Source organism: Recurvomyces mirabilis (assembly GCF_035927965.1).
Source record: "Recurvomyces mirabilis strain CCFEE 5264 chromosome Unknown scaffold_19, whole genome shotgun sequence".
Taxonomy (NCBI): domain Eukaryota; kingdom Fungi; phylum Ascomycota; class Dothideomycetes; order Mycosphaerellales; family Teratosphaeriaceae; genus Recurvomyces; species Recurvomyces mirabilis.
Window position 1 is genome coordinate 45,615 of NW_027041953.1, and position 18,861 is coordinate 64,475.

The 18,861-nt window shown below is 53.3% G+C and overlaps 7 protein-coding genes across 7 annotated transcripts; 3 read left to right on the top strand and 4 right to left on the bottom strand.

Moving 5' to 3' along the window:
- Window positions 1-1,520: 1,520 nt before the first annotated feature.
- On the top strand, window positions 1,521-2,297 carry LTS14_007044 (uncharacterized protein; the record flags this gene model as incomplete). Its single annotated transcript, XM_064839737.1, has 2 exons — window positions 1,521-1,665; window positions 1,735-2,297. 2 exons carry the CDS (start codon window positions 1,521-1,523, stop codon window positions 2,295-2,297), a joined length of 708 nt encoding a protein of 235 aa, XP_064692496.1.
- A 906-nt stretch (window positions 2,298-3,203) lies between these two features.
- LTS14_007045 (uncharacterized protein) lies at window positions 3,204-4,355 on the bottom strand (the record flags this gene model as incomplete). The annotated part of the gene is made up of 1 exon (XM_064839738.1): window positions 3,204-4,355. The coding sequence occupies one exon, from the start codon at window positions 4,353-4,355 to the stop codon at window positions 3,204-3,206; it is 1,152 nt and encodes a 383-aa protein (XP_064692497.1).
- A 423-nt stretch (window positions 4,356-4,778) lies between these two features.
- LTS14_007046 (uncharacterized protein) lies at window positions 4,779-8,928 on the bottom strand (the record flags this gene model as incomplete). The annotated part of the gene is made up of 3 exons (XM_064839739.1): window positions 4,779-5,446; window positions 5,498-8,169; window positions 8,507-8,928. 3 exons carry the CDS (start codon window positions 8,926-8,928, stop codon window positions 4,779-4,781), a joined length of 3,762 nt encoding a protein of 1,253 aa, XP_064692498.1.
- Window positions 8,929-9,384: 456 nt separating this feature from the next.
- LTS14_007047 (uncharacterized protein) lies at window positions 9,385-10,912 on the top strand (the record flags this gene model as incomplete). Its single annotated transcript, XM_064839740.1, has 2 exons — window positions 9,385-9,585; window positions 9,644-10,912. 2 exons carry the CDS (start codon window positions 9,385-9,387, stop codon window positions 10,910-10,912), a joined length of 1,470 nt encoding a protein of 489 aa, XP_064692499.1.
- A 985-nt stretch (window positions 10,913-11,897) lies between these two features.
- On the bottom strand, window positions 11,898-12,593 carry LTS14_007048 (uncharacterized protein; the record flags this gene model as incomplete). The annotated part of the gene is made up of 1 exon (XM_064839741.1): window positions 11,898-12,593. One exon carries the CDS (start codon window positions 12,591-12,593, stop codon window positions 11,898-11,900), a length of 696 nt encoding a protein of 231 aa, XP_064692500.1.
- A 460-nt stretch (window positions 12,594-13,053) lies between these two features.
- Window positions 13,054-13,802, bottom strand: TIM23 (Mitochondrial import inner membrane translocase subunit tim23; the record flags this gene model as incomplete). Its single annotated transcript, XM_064839742.1, has 2 exons — window positions 13,054-13,080; window positions 13,170-13,802. 2 exons carry the CDS (start codon window positions 13,800-13,802, stop codon window positions 13,054-13,056), a joined length of 660 nt encoding a protein of 219 aa, XP_064692501.1.
- Window positions 13,803-14,078: 276 nt separating this feature from the next.
- Window positions 14,079-18,813, top strand: LTS14_007050 (uncharacterized protein; the record flags this gene model as incomplete). The annotated part of the gene is made up of 2 exons (XM_064839743.1): window positions 14,079-14,194; window positions 14,277-18,813. The coding sequence occupies 2 exons, from the start codon at window positions 14,079-14,081 to the stop codon at window positions 18,811-18,813; spliced, it is 4,653 nt and encodes a 1,550-aa protein (XP_064692502.1).
- Window positions 18,814-18,861: the final 48 nt, after the last annotated feature.

The window sequence follows — 18,861 nt, forward strand, 5'->3', positions numbered from 1 at the left end:
GTAGACAGCTCGCACAACTTCTCAGTCGCTGTTGGACTGCATCCTGGGAATGGCTGACGTGAAGCAGCCATGATACGTTATCGTCAAGCTGCCCAAGCAGACTGTTGACGTGGTATCGATGCATTTGGCGGGCTGCATTGACTCGCCATATTCCGTTCGTCGAAATATCATACTGATTGTCAGCTTCACTCCGTGAGAAGTCTGCTCGCCGCTGTCTAGGAAACGATCGACTACTCTCGCAATGTCATCTCGACCTGATCAGTCACTAAGGTGACCATAGCCGCAGCCTTCGACGTTCGGACGTCTCAGTTAAATGTTGCCAGTGCTGTCTATTGATCGTGTAGACAGTACTATTCGAGCTTTCCAACGCTTAAGGTCTACGCCGTGGTCGCCGCATGTGGCGCCTGCATGGCCGATCTGTGCGACCCTAGTGATAAGCTGGAGGTCCAAATCACGTTCTCTCTCGGTTAATTGCAGGGTGGCATGATTGGTGGCCGGGGTTTCGCCCTTGGCTGCCTTGTCCAAGTTTGGTGGAGATGCTCGGTTGGTGAGCTGTGTGTTACTGCCGTGGGTTGTTCTCTTCTGCTCGAGATCGCTCAGTGGTTGCAGCTGACAGGTCTTGTTCCTGGCATCTTCATGATTGCACCACTTCGTCATCTGCCGGTTGCATCGGTATGCTGATTCGGAGTGTGGTTACACGACAGAGGAGATCCGCAGCACGGCGCTACGCCAATATCGCCTGCGTCTCTACCTGAACGTCGAAGAATGTCAAGGTCGACGGCAAACTCAACAGAAGCCTCGTCTCGGTAGCTGTGCTGCGATGAACGGACTAGCGTGAAGACGCATTGACGGGTGGAAGTAGAGTTCCATATGCGCCCCACTTGGTTGATGCGTGCTATGGTATGTAGCAGGAGATCCGTGATTGGCTGGAATAGACTTTGGTCTGCGTTCTCCTACGGAGCGGTATCGAGATTCGACGAGTGCAGGATACAGCCTGCACACGGCTCGTGAGGTCTGTCCGTTGTGCCTGTGCAGCAACACAAGGCGGTGACGCTCATGGTGGCAACGCTGATGGTAGACCGAGCCATGCGGTAGGTATAGAGACCAAGGGTGAGATGCTTCGTAAGGCGCCTCTGCGATCCTCTTTACTGCGAGACTAGCTGGCTCCCCCGCAAGCGCGAAGTTAGATGCTATAGTCCTCGTGGAGTGTCAAGGTACGTGCTGGACTATCTCTAACCGGACATTCAGTATACGGCATGGTTACAAGCATAACACAGCACTGCTTCGCCAATGCAATCAAAAACTCAAATGCCGGACCGTTGGTGCTTTCAGCTCGCGTCTATCGATGCTTAGGGCAAGCAGGACGATGGACCGCCCGTAAAGTCCATTTTCAATGCGAAAGTCCGTGTTGCCAACTCTACTAGTCTCTCCCTCCTGCACGGCAAGCAGTACGAGGCTCGACCCTAACGATCTCACTCATCTCATGCACTATGGAGGCCAGGGAAACGGGCCGGGACAAGATGAATGTGCGCTTTCTCCTGACTACCACAGACCTGGGAAGCGTATCAGTATCACCGGTTGAAGGCGTCTCCGAGCTTCAAGAGGCTCCTTCGGGCACGATCTGGTCTCGACCCAATGTAGACGATGCCAATGTCTACAAACAATGTATGAACCGCACGCAGGCAACGCCTAACGGCAGTAGAATTCAGTACAGTAATGTCTGGGAACCTCCAGCGACCAGCGACAGGCGTCAAGTACTTCCAAATTTCGAAACCCCGCCAGTCTCAGACGGCGATCGTGCGAAGGGCGAGTACACCTACCACACAGATACTCCTCCACAAGGAACCGCAACGGACGACTCGACCCACGCCAGCAGCTTCAGCTCTGGAAGACCAGTGTCACCGGACTCGACATCAGACACCAACAGCTATTCAGACCGTACAACGGACAACAAGCCTCGGCCGCCCCGCCCAGCATACAATGAGGAACAGAGGTTCTTCATCATGTTCTCACGCATAGTCCTCTACCAATCTTGGCCGGAGATCGAGCATGGCTTCGGCGAACTCTTCGGACGAAACGCCGTCCCGCGCAGCCGAGGCGGCCTCACATCAGTCTACTACCGCGTCCGCAAGCGCTGGGGACTGGAGGAAGTCCTGAAGACTGACAACGAGGCAACATACAGTGACCGATTCGAGGTCGGCCGACGAGCGCAGTGGATGTCGCCAGCCTTTCTCGATCGGATCGGCTACCCAGGAACCTATCAGCTCAGTCGATCTCGATTGGCGGAGTATCGATGATAAGTGATGCTTACGAGACGGGAGACATCGCTAAAGATATAGCGTAATGGAGGCAAGATCTACTTCGCTGCTATAAGATCGACAGACACGCCGAGCACCGAGGGATTCGAAGCTTGCTTGACAGTCATGGTACCCACATATATGAGCCGCGTGCTAAACCACAATCACGCATTTCGGATACAACATTTGCTACTTGTTCGATCACAGAATTCGGGCTAGAAGGTGGTTCATTGCAGGCATGAAGCATAAGGAATGAAGCTATGGTATACATTAGTTCTTTCTGGACTTGGCCGGTGACAATGATGACTCAAATTCAATGATGCTTGCGATGATGGGATATTTGGGAAGGAGTAGAGGTGGCGTGGTTCCTTTGCTTTAGTTCCTTTGCTGCGCTGGTATATTGTATTGCGATAAGCCAAGCCACGAGTGCTGCTGGCTGTCTCACGTAGCTAGAAGGGCCTTCGAATGAACGGCAGGCTCATTGTTGGCGGCACGGCTTTTCCAGCAAGCTGACCTATCGTACACTCTTCCAGTCTCTAGGGCTGGCCCATCATAGAACCGCGTGCACAGTGCGCAAGCTCCCCGCGGTCGTAGTGATCCAATCCATCCTCACCAGTGGTTGCTTCCGCTGCCTGTCACGACAGCAAGCCTTCGATGCAAAACGTGCCGCTTCAAGATCGGATCTGCAACACAGCAGAGTTTTCGAGAAGGAGCGGCAGCAGAAATGGGAAAAAGCTATCATGCATGCACGCGTGGTGTAACCATCTTTCCACCAGCCAAATGAATCTGTGCCGCCAACCAGCATGTCCATAATAGAGGTTTCGCGTGGCCTGCGTCGCTGCACTGACATCAATTAGACTTCATAGCCCAGGTGCGGGAAGTGCAAGACGATCGACTTCGGAACATTCAATCATCCTCCTCCTCGACCTCGACACCCACGGATTTGGCAAGCCGGCCATACGTCTTGTTCTTCCAGGGTGCCGTATCCTCCTCCTCGTCACCACTGAAAGCTCCTGTATCCTCATCCCAGCTCTCGTCGTCGCTTGCGCCGTGCCTGCGATAACCATACGCACCTCGATCGTACTCGTCGTCCGATGCGAGCTCATCCTCAGGATAGTCAGCGCCGTAGTAGTCTTCTGCGTTCGAGTCGGCGTCGTCAGAGTCCCAGTCTTTGTCGCTCGGTTCGTCTTCGATGTAAGCTTCCCATAGAGCTTGATCCTCGTCGTTGATTACTAGATAACCAACGTTGTCGCCAACTAGATCTGCTCCTGTACCATTGGCTTGTGATTCTGTGGACGGTGGCGCAAGGATATAAGTATCGTAGACGTAGTCGCCGTCGGAGTCTACATCCATCTCATCATCTCGTATACGTGGCTCAGAGGCCTGTACTGGCGCTGGTTGCGGGTGCAAGTCTCGTCTCCTTGTGGCGAATTTGGGCAGGCTCGTAATCTTCTGCTTCGGTGGTTCGGCGAGCTCCTCGTTTGCAAACCTCTGCATAGACGTGGCAAGGGCTTCCGCGTGACTACGAGTCTCCGTTGACTCATTTGTTTGAAGCTGTTTTGAAACACTGCCAGTTCTTGCGACTGCCAACCTCCTGCCTGGTCGTTTCAGAGGCGCTACCTCTCCTTCTTCTCTATCCTCAGCATCTGATCCAGTATTGCCTGGTCGAGACTGCGCCTTGGCATTCCGCGCACTGCTCTCCTCAAATGTGGCAAACATAGAGCCTGTAGCACCGCCAGTCTGCTTCCTCTTCTGTAGGTTCCTACGCACAGTCCCCTCACCTTGCCGTCTTGACAAGTGGAACACCCTCTTGCTCTGGCTCTGTGCCTGCACCTCCCCTCCATGACCCCTCACACCGTCACCATCGCGAGTCCCATCCTGCCTCTCCTTCGCCTTGCTACCCAACTCCCTATCAACCCTCACATACTGCAGCGCATTCGACTGCGCCGCCGCTCCCACCGTCAAGGTCTTCTTGGTCGGTGGCTCTAGAATCAGCTTGTCAGGTCCAGGCTCGTCACGCTTACGCTTCACAAGAAGCTGCGAGGGTCCCGAAGACATGGTTCTGATGTGGGTTTGTGGTTGCTGTGGCGTTCAATGGCCGTGATCCTGTGTTACTGTCCACGAGTGCAACTAATGGATTGTCGCAGCATCTATCTGCCGAGATGTTCACGGCATGCGAGTAGCCATGCGATGCAGTAAGGTTTGTATGACCGTACTTAGTTGTTAGTGTACTTATGGAAGAAGTGGATCTACTTGGTCTACATGAACAATGTTTGTGGAGCGTTTCTATGGGCGTCATGCCTGCGCCCGCGCCACAATTGTATATTTCTCCTTTCACATGCAAATCAGCATGAACTACTTGCGTTCCAGCAGAGAAGGGAAGTGTAGTGTCGACAAGAGAGAGTGACATTGACCAGCTACTGGTACATATTCAGAACAAACGAGAACGCTCAATGCAGCCGCTAACAGCACGAATCCACCTCAACTCTTTTGCCTCTTCTCCTGCGCCCTCTTATTCTTCTTGGCCACCGCCTCCTTGAGAGTAGACAATCTCTCTTCGGTAACTTTGATCGCATCATCCATCTGTCGCTCACTCATCCGCTCGTCCTCGAGCTTCTTGCCAATACCCCTCACTCCAGCATCTCTCTGCCTTCCACGCTGCTGTTCAGCTAATGCTGGAGAAGCCAGATGATCAAGACCAACACGATCCTCCAACCAATCCCACAATTCGCTCTCTTCTCGCCGCCAAAGTTCGTCGTATGCTACTAGTCGTTCGGGAGATCGGTAGCCTGGTGGTCCAACACCTCCAGCAGATCGATAAGGTGGGACGAGCCAAGTGTACACAAGCAAGACGAACAGCACGGCAATGATCGTCTGCGAAGTGACGAACGGCCGAACAATAGCAATGAGCGGCTCCAGAATTTGGTGCAGAGGTTCGAGTGCTCCCCAGCTCGCGGCTTTCTGTTCAGGTATCACGATAGCTTCACGCTCCACCTTGGCGCCAGGCTCGCCGGTCGTCCTACGTCGTCGAGCTCCCTTCTTGCCAGGTACCTTTGCCACTGGCCGCGCAGGAATGACAGCTTTTACCGCAGCGACCAGACTCTTCAGATACTCAGTCTGTCCCGCAGCTGCACCGCTGTCGATCACACCTAGCACAAGTTAGCGCCAATAGATGACCCAAATTCGTCTCCAGTGCTTACTTTTCAACCAGCTCTTGCCCGTCCACTCAACTGTGCAAGTGGCGACCAGTCTCGTCGAATTTCCGGGACCCCACATCAAACAATACCGTGTCTTGGTCGTGAACACATTCCCACTAGGTACATCTGGTGTCTGCGTGCTGCAATCGATCGAAACTGCTTTCTCCAGGTCAAAAGCCATGACATTGTAAGTCGTCAGACACTTCGTCTGCTTCGGGCCCACGGGTGCATTTAGCGGCTTGATGTACTCCAAGCTCATAGTTTTGTGGTCGTTGTCGAGTCCGATCTTGTCATCTGGTAGCTGCAGCTCTCGAGACTTCTGATCGTCGATCAACCATTTGCGCATGAAAGGACTCGATGCTGGTCCAAACAGAAGCGAGTACACTTTGCCGAGTGGTGCCGGTATCGTGGTGTCCATCAACAGTTTGTCGTAGTGCTCGCCACTTTCGCTACACTCGGTCTGCGCATGTGTGGCCGGGCCTGGGAAGTCTGCGGCAGTCGTCGCAGCGGCGACGGCAGCTTCGGCAGTCTCGGTTGTTTTAGCCGGCATGGTGCTAGCATGCTGAAGCCCATTGATGGGTATAGCGGAGGTCTTACGACTGATGATGTGGTCGCCAGCCTCGCTTGGTGCAACGCTAGGGTTCATGCCGCCATCGGTGAAGCTCCCAACATCGTCCTCATCATCGTCTTCGTCGTACACCTCGTCGTCCGACCCATCAGCAGTCTCCTCGCCGGAGCCTTCTGGGTCTGCCACCTCCGTCTTATCGCCAGTACCAGCATCATCTAGCGCCACACCATTTAATGAGCTCTTGAGGTTCGGATGGTTGATCTTCCATATTCCTATTATGAGCTCATACGTCGAATCTCGAGCAACAAGACTGGCGAACGTGTTGCGGGCCTGGAGTGTCTGGATCACAATGGCATTTGGGAAGATCACGGCTGTGCTCTTCTTCTCGACAGATACCACCTCATCGAAGCCAACCACGAGATTGGTGACCCAACCTAGAATATTGCTGGAAAAGCATATGTGACCCTCTGAGACGTAGAGTCTACCATGCAAAAGAATGTCCCGCTGTAGCGCAGCACTGTAGTCTTCGATCAGGTAATCATCTTCCGGTACACTGCGGAACAGCTGATGAAAGTCCTTGTTTCGCTTGCTACTGGCCACTGCAAATCCGGTCAGTCTATGGCTGCCATTGATTGACGGGTTGGCGAGAGCGGCGTGGCTAGATTGCAACGCCGCAGCTATAGTGTTACCAGTACCCGTTGTCGCTGAGCTTGCACGATGCCGTCTTGCCTTGGCGCTGATCTTGCTACGGACGCTACCTGAACGTTTCAGACCATCAGCTTCAGCGCCAGAGCGAAGGGGTGTCTGCTCTCCATCAAGTGTCAGGCGATCATGGGATGCTATTGATGGAGGTCGACCTTGCGCCTGGCTGATGACCTTTTGCAGTGGCTTTTCATATGCTGCTGACACTGCTCGTGCCGCTGCATCTTCCTCGGCTTTCTGCGTAGTGTTGCCGTTTTGTGTCGCTATGTCCTGCTGCGGCAGGTCGGGGGTAGAGGGCATTGGGCTCCGATTATTTGTGTCCGATATGCCGAGTTGATCCAGGCTCAGGTCCCCTTTGCCAATTGTATCTATAGCTCGTGATTGCAGTCCTGTGCTATCCTGCTTGGTGTCAACCAGAGATCCAATATCCTTGGTCGAATCTTGCGCAGATGATGGTGACGTGGGCCTGCCCTTTTGTTGTGCTGCAATGTTCTGGCTAAGTTGTTCTGCTGCCTTCGACGCAGCTGTGACGAAAGTCGAGAAGAAACCAGTCGCGCTTGTCGGCTGCGTCAAGGTACCACCAGGAGTCTTAGCCTCTTCGGCAGTCGGCGTCAGCGGAGCGGCAATGGCATTGGACAATCTACTGGGCACGCCGGGAAGCTTTGCAGACTGTGCACGACGGTGACGGATGCTGTCAACAGAGCTCAGCGGCTTGGCAGGCGGTGAGGCACCTTGAGCGTCAGATGTCACAGCGTTTCTGTTTGGAAAAGTCAATGCATCCGTCTTTGGTAACGTGGGCGTTGGTGGCGTGACTAAAGTTGTAGGAGTCTCAACAAGATTCGGGGGTGTTGCGGGTAGTGTCTCGGTGTTGATGCGACTTCTTCCTCGTGATGGTTGTGTCGGTGTCTCTGGACGGCCTTCGCTCTTTATCGTATCAAGCTGGCTGACTTGTGCCAGTGGCTCGCCTCCAATAACAGAGATATCAGGATCAGGTGCTACCACAGGCTCTTCTGGCTTCGCTGGCTCAACTGCCACTTGTGAACTCAGGCTTCCTCTTCTGCTCTTTGGTCTAAACAGTGCGCCAATGCCTCCACCGCCACTCGACGACTTGATTGAATCAGCGTCGCTAGCTGGCTGCTTGCGTGATATCTTGAAGGCGTCCTTCAGCTTAGTACCCGGCGAGACACTTCGTTCAGGTGGGGTGATTTGTGGGAATGGTTCGGTTTCGAAAGGCTCGATGATGTGAGGAACGCTAGTGGTTGATGCGAGAGCCTTCTTGCTCTCGGGCGAAGCAATGGCGTCGACTGTAATGACAGACTGGGAGTGTTTGTTGAACTCGGGAGAAGACAGCGTGAGGTAGCCGGCGTGGGATTGATGTGGAGACAATGTAGGTCTAACTGGATGCCTGGGAGGATCACACGTTAACAAGGAATGCTCGGGCCTTTGATTGACATCGAGATGTTATTGTTATTGTTATTAATGAACCAATGCTTCTGTGGCCTTCCAGAGGCCTAGATTAAGCATATGCCGCAAGGTGTTCAAATATCAAGGTCATCGTACGTAAGGCGGAGGTGACGCAGAAGGCTCGCGTGGCTTGCGCATGCCGATCGCCGGCCAGGGCCCGACGCGCAATAATAGTGCCGAGCATTGCGTACAGTATCAAGATCCGCTCTGCTGTACTTACACGCAATAAATTCGCCTGGAGAATCAATGGAAAGGTGGAAATGGAGATGGCAACTTACCCTTCGTGATCTGAGTTGTTGTCATCTGTCAGCAAGCTGCTATGCCCACTGTCATCAAATGATGCATTCGAATGATTGCCGGACAAGAAATGACTGCCATTGCCAGGATCCAGAGACAGTCCGCTCAAGGCACGGGTGGGACTCCCAGAGCCTTTGTTCGGACTGCGTTTCCGGCGTGGTAGGAGACTCGAGAGACGCTTCGCTGATGCATCTCCACTGCCGCGTCGTTCGTCAATGGACTTTCGTATACGCTCCTTGCCCTTGTCGATGGAGCCGCGAAGGCCACGCGCGTTCTCGGTACTCTCATCCGTGTCGCCTGTGCTGCTTTGCAGGGAGGTTGTGGAGCCATTGGCGTTCTTGTTGCGTCGTAGTTTTGATAGCGGCCCACGCGGTGAGGGTGCTCTCAAATCTGTAGTCGGCATCCTCGCAGCAGACCAAGGTGGAGAGTAAGTTCAGGATCCCATAATTTGTCGTTCAAAAGGGAGTCAGGCAGTGCGGCATGAGAGAATGCATTCGTGGTTGCTATGGCCAAGTGGCAATCCAGGTCCTGTCAACAATGCCAGGGTACTTAGTGTGCGAAGCACCAGACAATGCCGTCCAGCAGCAGACGCAGAGAGCGTTTCCAAGTTCCACAGACGCGCCTTTCGAAGATCTTCCAGTACTCACGAACTGCAAGGTTTACAGTTCACGGGTTCCTCTTCAGTGGAAAGCAATCGTGGAGAGAGTTTGGATGACGGCGGGGTCGCGTACCGTCCCGAATTACGCCACATTGCTCCCTCTGGCTGACTGTATGTCTTGGACCTCACGAGCGAGCCATCACATATATAGAATAGTGTGAACATTTTACATGACCTAGACTAACACCACATCTGCCCCTGATGGCGGAGGTCGCGCCTTTGACATCAGTAAGACTGAAATCAGCCAATAACTTAAAGTGTGCTAAAGAGGAGCAGGCTCACGCGCATGGCCGTAAGGCTGCCTTGGAAACACAGCAAATCCACTGGACTGCAGCAGCGGAAGAACACCAGAACGCCGCCCAGGACTATGCTAAGACCGCCCGAACAGTGAACGATGGAGAGGTTAGGAAGTGAATGAAGTTAATGCATGGTCGTCAACACAACTAATGCAGGACAGCAGGCTCTTCGAGTCCTAAGACTACTAGAACAGCAGCACCGTAAGCTAGCTGAGATCATCAAGTCTCCAATCCCGGATGATGTGACTGAGCATCCTGCCCAACATGTGCCGGAACCAGGACCGTCTTCGAGCAAGTCGGACTCCTCGCGAGCAGTGACTAACACCAACAAGACGTCTTCGAAGCCGGTCAAGACATCGGCACTTTCCGGAGCCAGAGTCGGCAGTCAAGCTCGTGATACGTCTCCATCACTTGCTCGGGACATCGCATCACGTCGTGGCATCCCACAGACATCGAGACCATCTCCCGCCGCTCAAGCCCGCGCCAGACAACTGTCTCCAGAATCGAGCAGGAGACGTGGCAACGCACCAAGAATACCTCCTTCGGTAGTCGACAGCCAGGCGAGTCTTTCGAGGAGCAAACTTACACGAAGGGCTGAGGAGGACGATGGCTTTACCAAGTTCTACAGCGGACTGACTACTGGCACCATGTCCAAGCTCTCCTCAGTCTTGGCATATGCCGGTCTACCATTGGCAGCGGACGATATCAAGCAGGAACCAACACCCTTATCGAAAGCCGGTAAACATACCGTTTCGGCAAGTAATGATCCGGATGTCAGAAAATTGTTCTCAAAAGCAGCGCTGGCGGCCGTCGAAGAGGATCATCGCCAGCGTGGGACATTTGGCCGTGGCTTTGGCCCGGCAGAGAGCTTCTACGTTGTTCCCACAACGGGTATGACGAAATCTTTTGCCGACATCGCGCGTCATCGAGGCATTGAGGAGGACGAAGACGATTTCGTTGATGCTCAAGAAGCTCCTGGTCCACCATCGCCCATTCGGAGCCGCATACCGCAGAGTGCCCGGGCCTCTTTCGGCAAAGGCCGGACGCAAGAGGAACTTGAGCTGGAAAACACGACGTTGAAAGTGACACTCGAGCAACTCGCTGGCAGACTGGCCAACTTTGAAGTTCATGCGCAAGATGCTTCGATGGCAGCGCTAACGCAAAGTATGGTGGCAGTACATCCTCCCGCTACTGGCCCAAGTGCTGAGGCCGGCACAGCAGAAAGAGTACGCCAGCTGGAGGAACTGGTTAGTAAGGCGGCGGAGGAGAAGCAACAGCTAGAGATGCAAGCCCGACAACAGCAGAACGAGCTCAAGAAGTGGAACACTAAATACCAGAAGCTTTACGAGCGAGCCAGGTCGAAGCAGCAGGCGAAGCAGTTCGCAAGGAAGCCGTCCGAGGATGGTGGTGGTGGCGAGGCTGTAGCAGACTGAACATGGGGTTATTGCAATGGGAAGAGGTGAATCTCTTCGGATCATCATGAATCGCATGTACGTGACGACTTCTTCTCTCCACGCGTCCCATCTTGTTGCAATCGACGAGTCCCTCGCTAAATACCGGCCAGCTGGAACCACATCACTACCATGTGCATGAGCTCTGCGCGATTTGCAAGCAAGATGAAGCTTCGAAGTAAGGCGAAAGAGTCCTGAGCAGAGAGAGGGCCGCCAGAGACTCGAGTCTAGCTTTGCGGATCCTCTGAGACGCTCGTGAAATCGAGGCGCAGGCGCGCAAGCATAACAAGTCGCCGACTCGTGGACGAGGCAGCTGTCCGTAATGTACACCAGGATTCACACCATGAACGTGCTAGCGAAAGTTACTGCATTATATACAAGAGGTCCTGACCTGGCCATATACCAATATATTACCCGCCACGATCATCCCAAGCGATCCACGTACCGAGAGATGGACAAACGTCGTGATCGAAGGACTTTAGGGTCTGTCCGCCAAGTCTAGCATGGAGCTCCAGTCAAGTTCTCGCAGATAAGCTGCAGCTTCGGTAGGAGTGACAGTCGGTTCACATCCTACTGTTCTATCCAGCTTGTGGCAACTTACTGAATCCATCTGATCATCCAACACGACTACTGTAATACAGATCACACTCTCTGCATAGCTGATCGGGTATCAATAAACACGACCATGGCGCCAGAACCTGGTAGGTCCGTGTCTTACGCGATCTCTGCGCAGAGCATGTCGTACTCGTCGTCGAACAGGATGTGCATACTCCTCGCTAGCTGCTGGTGGTGTTGACGTAGTAATGGCCTCGTGCCCACTACCGTCATCGAAGATGCAGGCTCCATCGCGGGCTTCGTAAAGTATGCCTTCATCGACACTGGCGTCGACAGCACCGCAGTTCCACGTCTCGAACTTCGTGGACTTTTCGTTCAACAGAGACGAGCTCGAGGTGAGCGAATAGGCCAATTAAACCTCCTCATCACCTTCGTCCTCTCCCTCCAGCTCGCCAGCCTTCCTCTTCCGCACGAACTCCTCACCAAGCCTCTGCGCTTTATCCAGCGTCTCAGCCTTCGGAAGAACCACATACTCGTCTGGAGCATAGTCGAAGTCTTGGCGAAAGGTTCTCTGTTCTCTCGGACTCATAGTCCGATAAGCCTCGTCCACAACATCTTCCTCGAATTCGGTTCTAAGAGGCATGCTCGGCCACGGGGATCCTTGTACTTTGCGCCATCTCCTCTGGTTACGTCGGTAAGCTGGTATACTCGTGTCCACTGCCTGCTGCTTTCCAGCATCTCCTGGTTCAGGATTCATACCAGCGAGCTCGCGGTTGATACTAGCTCTCTTGGCACGCAGCTTGACGTCTATTTCGTTAGAAGTTCGCCATTTTCGCCATCGTTCGCGAAACTGTGTTTGCGAGGCTTCTCGAGGAGGTGACCTTTGATGACGTGGACTCGCATCCTGTAGTTTCTGAGCGAATCTTGACGTTCGTGGAGATTGCGGCTGCTGCGTATACTCAGGAATGGCAATAAGCATCAATTCTGGACTGGCAGGTCCAGTAGTTGCAGTGTCTTCGCTGTTGCGGTCAGCGTCGACGTCGGCTGTTGGCTTGCACTCCGCCTCCTGGGACCTGTTGGAAGCCCGGACGATAGGGATGGCGAACATGGTTGTTTATAGCGAGAGAGAACTGTCTGCGCTCGTGATTAATCTGCTATTAGCGATGATGTTAGTTGTACGAATGCGTTAGTATAGCCAGTTGTACGACTTTAGTCGGCATGTCGATCAGAAGGAGTGCAAGCCACCCTCATATATACCAGCGAAGATGCGACATGCTGACCATAATTAGGAAGCTGCATTACTTTGAAGTTTCCTTGAGGACAACTCTTGACCTCCAGCGCTCCAGACTGCCCGCTGGCAGAAGTCATCCTTCACAGGAAAGTGGAAAGTGTGCTGATGCATTGAGATGGTAGGGTAGGCGCAAGCGTATGTCTATGGTCGTGGTACAGAGTGAAGAGTACAGTTATGCATACATGCCCCTTTGGCCGCGCCATCGCAATGCTGTGCAAAACCAGTACCAGATCCCGCCAATCGCAGTAAAAGATTAGTAAGTCGAGCGTCGACTCTATTATTCGAGGAGGACTTTGCGTGTCAACTGGAATGAAGTCAGCCGATATTCTCGTGCACAAAGTCGGCCCACCAAGTCACGTGGACTCGTCCCAAAAGCATGGAGTTCTGACTTACAGCCCATCCACCCGCGATCGAACCCACGATGCCACCCGAGATCAACGCCGGCCGTACACCCTTGGTACTCCTGAAAATCATTCCGCTCAACGACCCAGCCGCCACGCTATTGAACGAATCATGCTTGCCCCTGTAATACCCAATCGTGCTATTAAGCCCGTTATACATCATCGCCACCACACCCGCGCTGTTTCCCAAGAAAGGACCTCGCCTCGTGATAGCATTTAAAGCACTATTTAGCCGTAGTTTCGGCGGTGCGGTGGAAGGTAATCTGTTCAAGCCTTCCGCCAGACCCCATGCACCCCCCAATGATAGCGCGGCGAGGTATGTGACGCCGGTACCATAGCAGAGATCATCTGACCAGCCTCTCGATGGCAGGATGGAGCGGCTGCCGGGGAGGTCGGACAGGGCGGAGTCGTCGAGGGTGAGGTAATCGAGCGTGTCTTGGTTCAGGCCGGCGAGAGGATGTAGCGCGGCGGGGTCGTATGCGCCGGGTGTGGTCATGAAGGAGGAGACATCGTCGGTGGTGGGGTTGAAGGTGACTGTCGTTGGCGCATTGTCCTGGAGGGTTTCTGATTGAGGTGATTGTGAGGTGGGCTGTTTCTTGCCGGTGAAAGCATCCCAGATGCCCATGGCGAATGAAGCCTGTACGCGCTCTTCACCTATATCGTGCGCTGACAGAGAGTAATGCTACAAAGGCCGATGGTGATGGTGAAGGTCGTCGCTGCTCACCCAATAATTTTGTCCAGCGACCAAAGGGGAAGGGACTGCCCGTGATGACGGCGGAAAATGAAAGGTGGATGACTAAGTCTCGAAGTCATCACATGTCAAAAATATGCAGGAACATGAATTCATTTCTCATGTGTATTTTCTGTTCACAGCATCTTATGCGGACAGGACGATGAGACCATGACTTCGATAGCAGACGGCGTTCTCGTGCAGCTGGATGAAGCAGAGCTCAAATCCATTTCCCGCAATATCAGAACACTTTTCGTAGAGACGCCATCCTCGGACGATGTGATAAAGTAAGATGTGGCGCCCAGCATGTCAAAGCATTGGTGAGGCAGTCTACGTATTCCACTCGAGTTGCGCTGATCATGATAACAGAATTGAGAAAAAGTTCGACAATATCCTTAAAACAGCCCAAACCGCGAACTTGGCCGCATCCCACAAAGTTGCTGCTTGGAATGCATTGTGTGCCTGCATAGACCGTTGCTCGCAGCAGCCCAGCCAAGAGTATGCTGGACTTATTTGGTCTTCGTCGTGGTGGTCCCGAGCTTTCGATCTGTACATCTCACAAGCCTACTATGCTCGTCCCAAGTCGGCACGACAATTGCTGGACACCCTGACCTCCACTCTACAACCCCTTGTCGAAGATGAGCATCAGGAGCTTGATATAAGAGGACAAGTCTGTCACCGTCTGATCGCGCCCTTACTGGACGATGATGATAGCGCTGGTGCAAAGATCCCTGCTCTTGCATTGGCGCACATGCTTGGCAAAGATGCACTTTCATCCGAGCTTGTGTTGCGGACGTACAGCTCGCTCACAAATTCAGATGATGCCGCTGGCGAGATCGCAACGTCCGATTTCTTGTGTACTCTCTTCCGTTGGATGAGCAACGGTGACTTCAGTGCCGCAATCGGTCGTCTGGTCTCGATAGTCTTGGATAAGAGCACAGCCGGAGTCCATGAGCAAGTAAATGGTCATGATGTACCGCGTATCCCTGTTTGGGCGACCGCACTATGTGACGCTATACGCCACGGCTCCGTCGATGTCGACTCGTTCAGAGCTCACCTGTTGCCGCCGCTGTTCCAGAGAAATGCTGGAGACTACAAGAACTTTCTGTACAGTGCAGGACTCGCGCAATTGTTGGGAGACCAGTCCGCGCTTGACTCGCAACCAACAAAGATCGAAGACTTCGATCTCGACCTGTTACTTGCTTCACTGCAATCTGGCAAGGACACAGGTCTGCTCCAAGATACGGATCGAGCCGAGATCGACTTCATAGACAATGTGGTTGGTATACCTGTCAAGCACATCAGCAAGCTATTGCATTGCAACTCAAGCGCAGCTCGATTGACAGGTCTCTCATTATTGACCACATCTCCTGCAGTGACTAGACCACTACTATCGACTGCAGTCGACGCCATCAAGCACAGTCTAATCCACTTCCTCACAGACACGGATGCCGATGTCCGCAGCGAGCTATTCAGTATCTTTCAGCGGCTGATCGATCGCATCCGAGCTGTGACGGCTGTGCTGGCGAGGCAAGCCGATGAAACGCAATCGGGTATACTTCAGCATCACAAAGACTTCTTAGCTTGGCTTCTCACGACGCTGCATTGGGAGCTCAGGCCGACTGCGAGCTACCAAACGCACATTTCTGCACTACGTTGCTTGATGATCCTTGCCAAGTCTGGTCTGGACGAGTCAGTGCCTCTTATGAGCTGGAGCAGATCTGCCACTGGCGACACGAAATGGCCGTTCAGGATGTCCGTGCTTGATAAAAGCTTGCGATCCTTACTACTCGACCTGACCTTAGATCCATTTGACGACGTTCGACAATGCGCAGCTATGCTTCTAGGGTTGGGCCCTACCTCAGATACTTGTATCATGATTGAGACGCAGGAGGCATTGGCGAAGGCCGAAGCCGTTATGCTACTGACAGGCCGAGCGGATCAAGCTGATGGTGTTGCACACTTACGCAATCTGCTTTACAAGCAAAGTTCACAAACAGATGCAGTACTACTGCAGCTTGTCGATCGGCTCGTGCAGATGCTTGATATCGCCAAAGCAGATCTGAGCCAAGCCGTGGATCGCTACCCAGTACACGGTCTTCTCACTAGTGTCAGGTACATCCTTGACAACACGCCTCCTGGCGATGAGGTTGACCCACGTCTGATCGTCTGCCTACATGATGTCTGGACTGTGGTGAAGCCGATCCTTTGTAACGATGCACCTGAAGGATATCTACCTGAAGACATGGAGGACACAAGCGAAGTATCTACCAAAGATACTTTGAGCTACTGCTGGCGTGCTCTCAAAGAGGCAAGCTTGCTCACAGGCACGATTGTTCAGCACCAGTCCGACCCTGCATCAAGCATAGCAGTCCAGCTGTACGATTTATGCTTCATCCAGCTAGCTGAACTACGGCATCGAGGTGCTTTCTCCACAGTAGCGCAGACGTGGGTGTCATGCTGTATTCGAGCCGGCATTATAGCCGCGGCAAAGGGAGTCGGTCTGCTACAGAAGTGGTATCAGGATGTCCTGCTTATCCTTGACAACAAGACCACGATCAACACTCGGCGATCCGCCGGCTTACCATCACTACTTTGTGGCATTCTCGTCGCAGACAAAAGAGGCCGCGTTCTCGAGCAAGCGTTCACAGATCTCGAACATATCGCCCGGTCGCCAGTCGATTCTGCTCATGCACAAGAAGGCAGTTTGTCCCAGGTCCACGCCTTGAATTGCTTGAAAGATGTTTTGAAGAATGGCAGACTCGGCGAAGTCTCTGAGCAGTATGTGCCTCGAGCACTTGTCATGGCGGCAGACGCTCTACGGTCAGAAGTCTGGGCTGTACGTAACTGCGGGCTAATGCTCTTCCGCGCTGTGATCGATCGGCTACTAGGCACGAGTGGAGCTCACCTTGAGGACGATCAGAAGATGCACAAACGGGTGTCTGCAGAACAGCATCCTCTGCTTCTCGAAATCGTTCTCGATCTCCTTGCGCTACCAAGTAAGGAGCGGGACCAATGCAGCACAACCACTACGAAGCATGAAGGTGTCTTCCCAGCTCTCCAATTGCTACAGCGGCTCAATGTACCCACTTACCGGCTCCCTACTGTGCAGAAAGCGGTCTACGCTCTTGTGGGTAGCCATGTGTGGCATATCAGAGACAAGGCTGCGCGTACATATGCTTCGCTCGTACCCATGACAGACATACCCGAGCTAGTACAAAGAACTCTGGCACCTTCGCTACTCCACAACACAACGCATGGCTCACTACTTTGTGCGAAGTACCTGGTACGCAGGTCCGCTAAGGCTACCGGCGGTGGAAGTCCAACACTTAGAACTTGTGTTGAGCAGTGTATGGTTGTCCAGTACTACGAGCAGCGCTGCACATTCTCACGAGCAGCGTATGTGGACCTCTTGCGTGAAGTGATTTCGACATGCGGTCATGAGAACGGTGCAATGCTTGAGGAGAGTTTGTCGTGGTTGGTGCAAGAGCTGAAGGTGTCGTTGGTATGTGGTGGCGAGGGAGCTGCACTGCGTCTAGCACTGTCTCGCACCCTTGCTACCTCCCTACTATCAAGCTTTGCCATTACACGAGACTCAGACAAGGAGATTCTGGGGCTTGTTCTCGAGCTCGCACTTGGAGACTCCGATGCTGGAGTCGCGCTTCTGCATGAGCTCAATACCAGACTTATACCGGCCACAAAAAATCACGCTGTGTTGCTCTCCAAGATTTGCGAGAGCGTCGTACTTGAGTCCAGTATTGCAGTCGCGGTCAAGACCACAGCATTGAAGCTTCTACTTACGTGCTCACTGTACTTGGACTGCCTTGAGCCGAGAAGTAACACTCACCTTCGCCATGCACTGAAGAAAGGTTGCTTAGCCGCACAATCCGATCAAGTTTATGCAGATCTCACACTAGAGACACAAGCCGTGCTGCTTGAAGATGCCTTCGGCTCGGAGAGCAACCGTGACGATGCAAGTCTCATTAACGCGGTAGACGAGCTAGCCATATCATGCAAGTCTGCGGTCGAAGGCCATGGATTCTTTACCTCTACAGCGGGTGCTATGACTATCGCACGGTTCGATAACGTTTGGCACATGCCACTAAATCAATCGTACTTGAAGCAGCCACATCATTCCCTGCCCGTTCTCTGCATCGCCACGTATGATCTCCTCAACGACGACGACGAAGATCTTCGCAACCTAGCTTCCACGACTGCTACCAGGCTTCTGCAGATTACACCGAGTCCACTTTTGCCGGATCTCCTGCCCGCTCTTGCATCGCAGAAGCTGCTCGCTTTCATGAGCGATAGATGTGGCGGATCGCTTTCTTTCGTGCAAGACGTGTTTCGCCGAGCTTTCGGTGTCGGATTCGGCGGGCAGGCGAGTGTACACGAACGCTTGCGAGCGTATACGAAGGCAGACACAGCATTGTTCATGAGAGAGAAGCAGAATCTGTACATCGATGAGACGCGCGAAGCGAAGTTGTGGTCACGAGCCGCAATAGCACTTTCACCATTGGCAATTCCCGGCGAGCTACTTACACGACTTGCTGAACATACACAAGAGGGCCTTGCCGCCATTGCGACGCAGCTCAATAAAGCCGGCGGAGGACCACTGAGCTGGACATCAAAACCCGAGATCTTTGCTCTTATCTTACAGGTCGTATATGGAGCGGAGGTCCTCATGCGGCTTTCAGACAAAGGAACGAGGATATCAGTCCGACCTTCAGATTTACACCGACAATTGCTTGCGACATCGACTCATGACGGATGTCACTGCTTGTGGCGGAAAGAGATTGATCGCGTTCTGGCGCATGCAGCTTCGAGTAAGTTGAGCGCTGTACATGCTCTCATAGCTCGGACCACGCTTCAGGCTCAAGTCACAGCAGGCGGGATGTCGGCATGAGAATGTGCGATTACTACAGTGGCGTCGACATTTCGCTTGCCCTCTCTG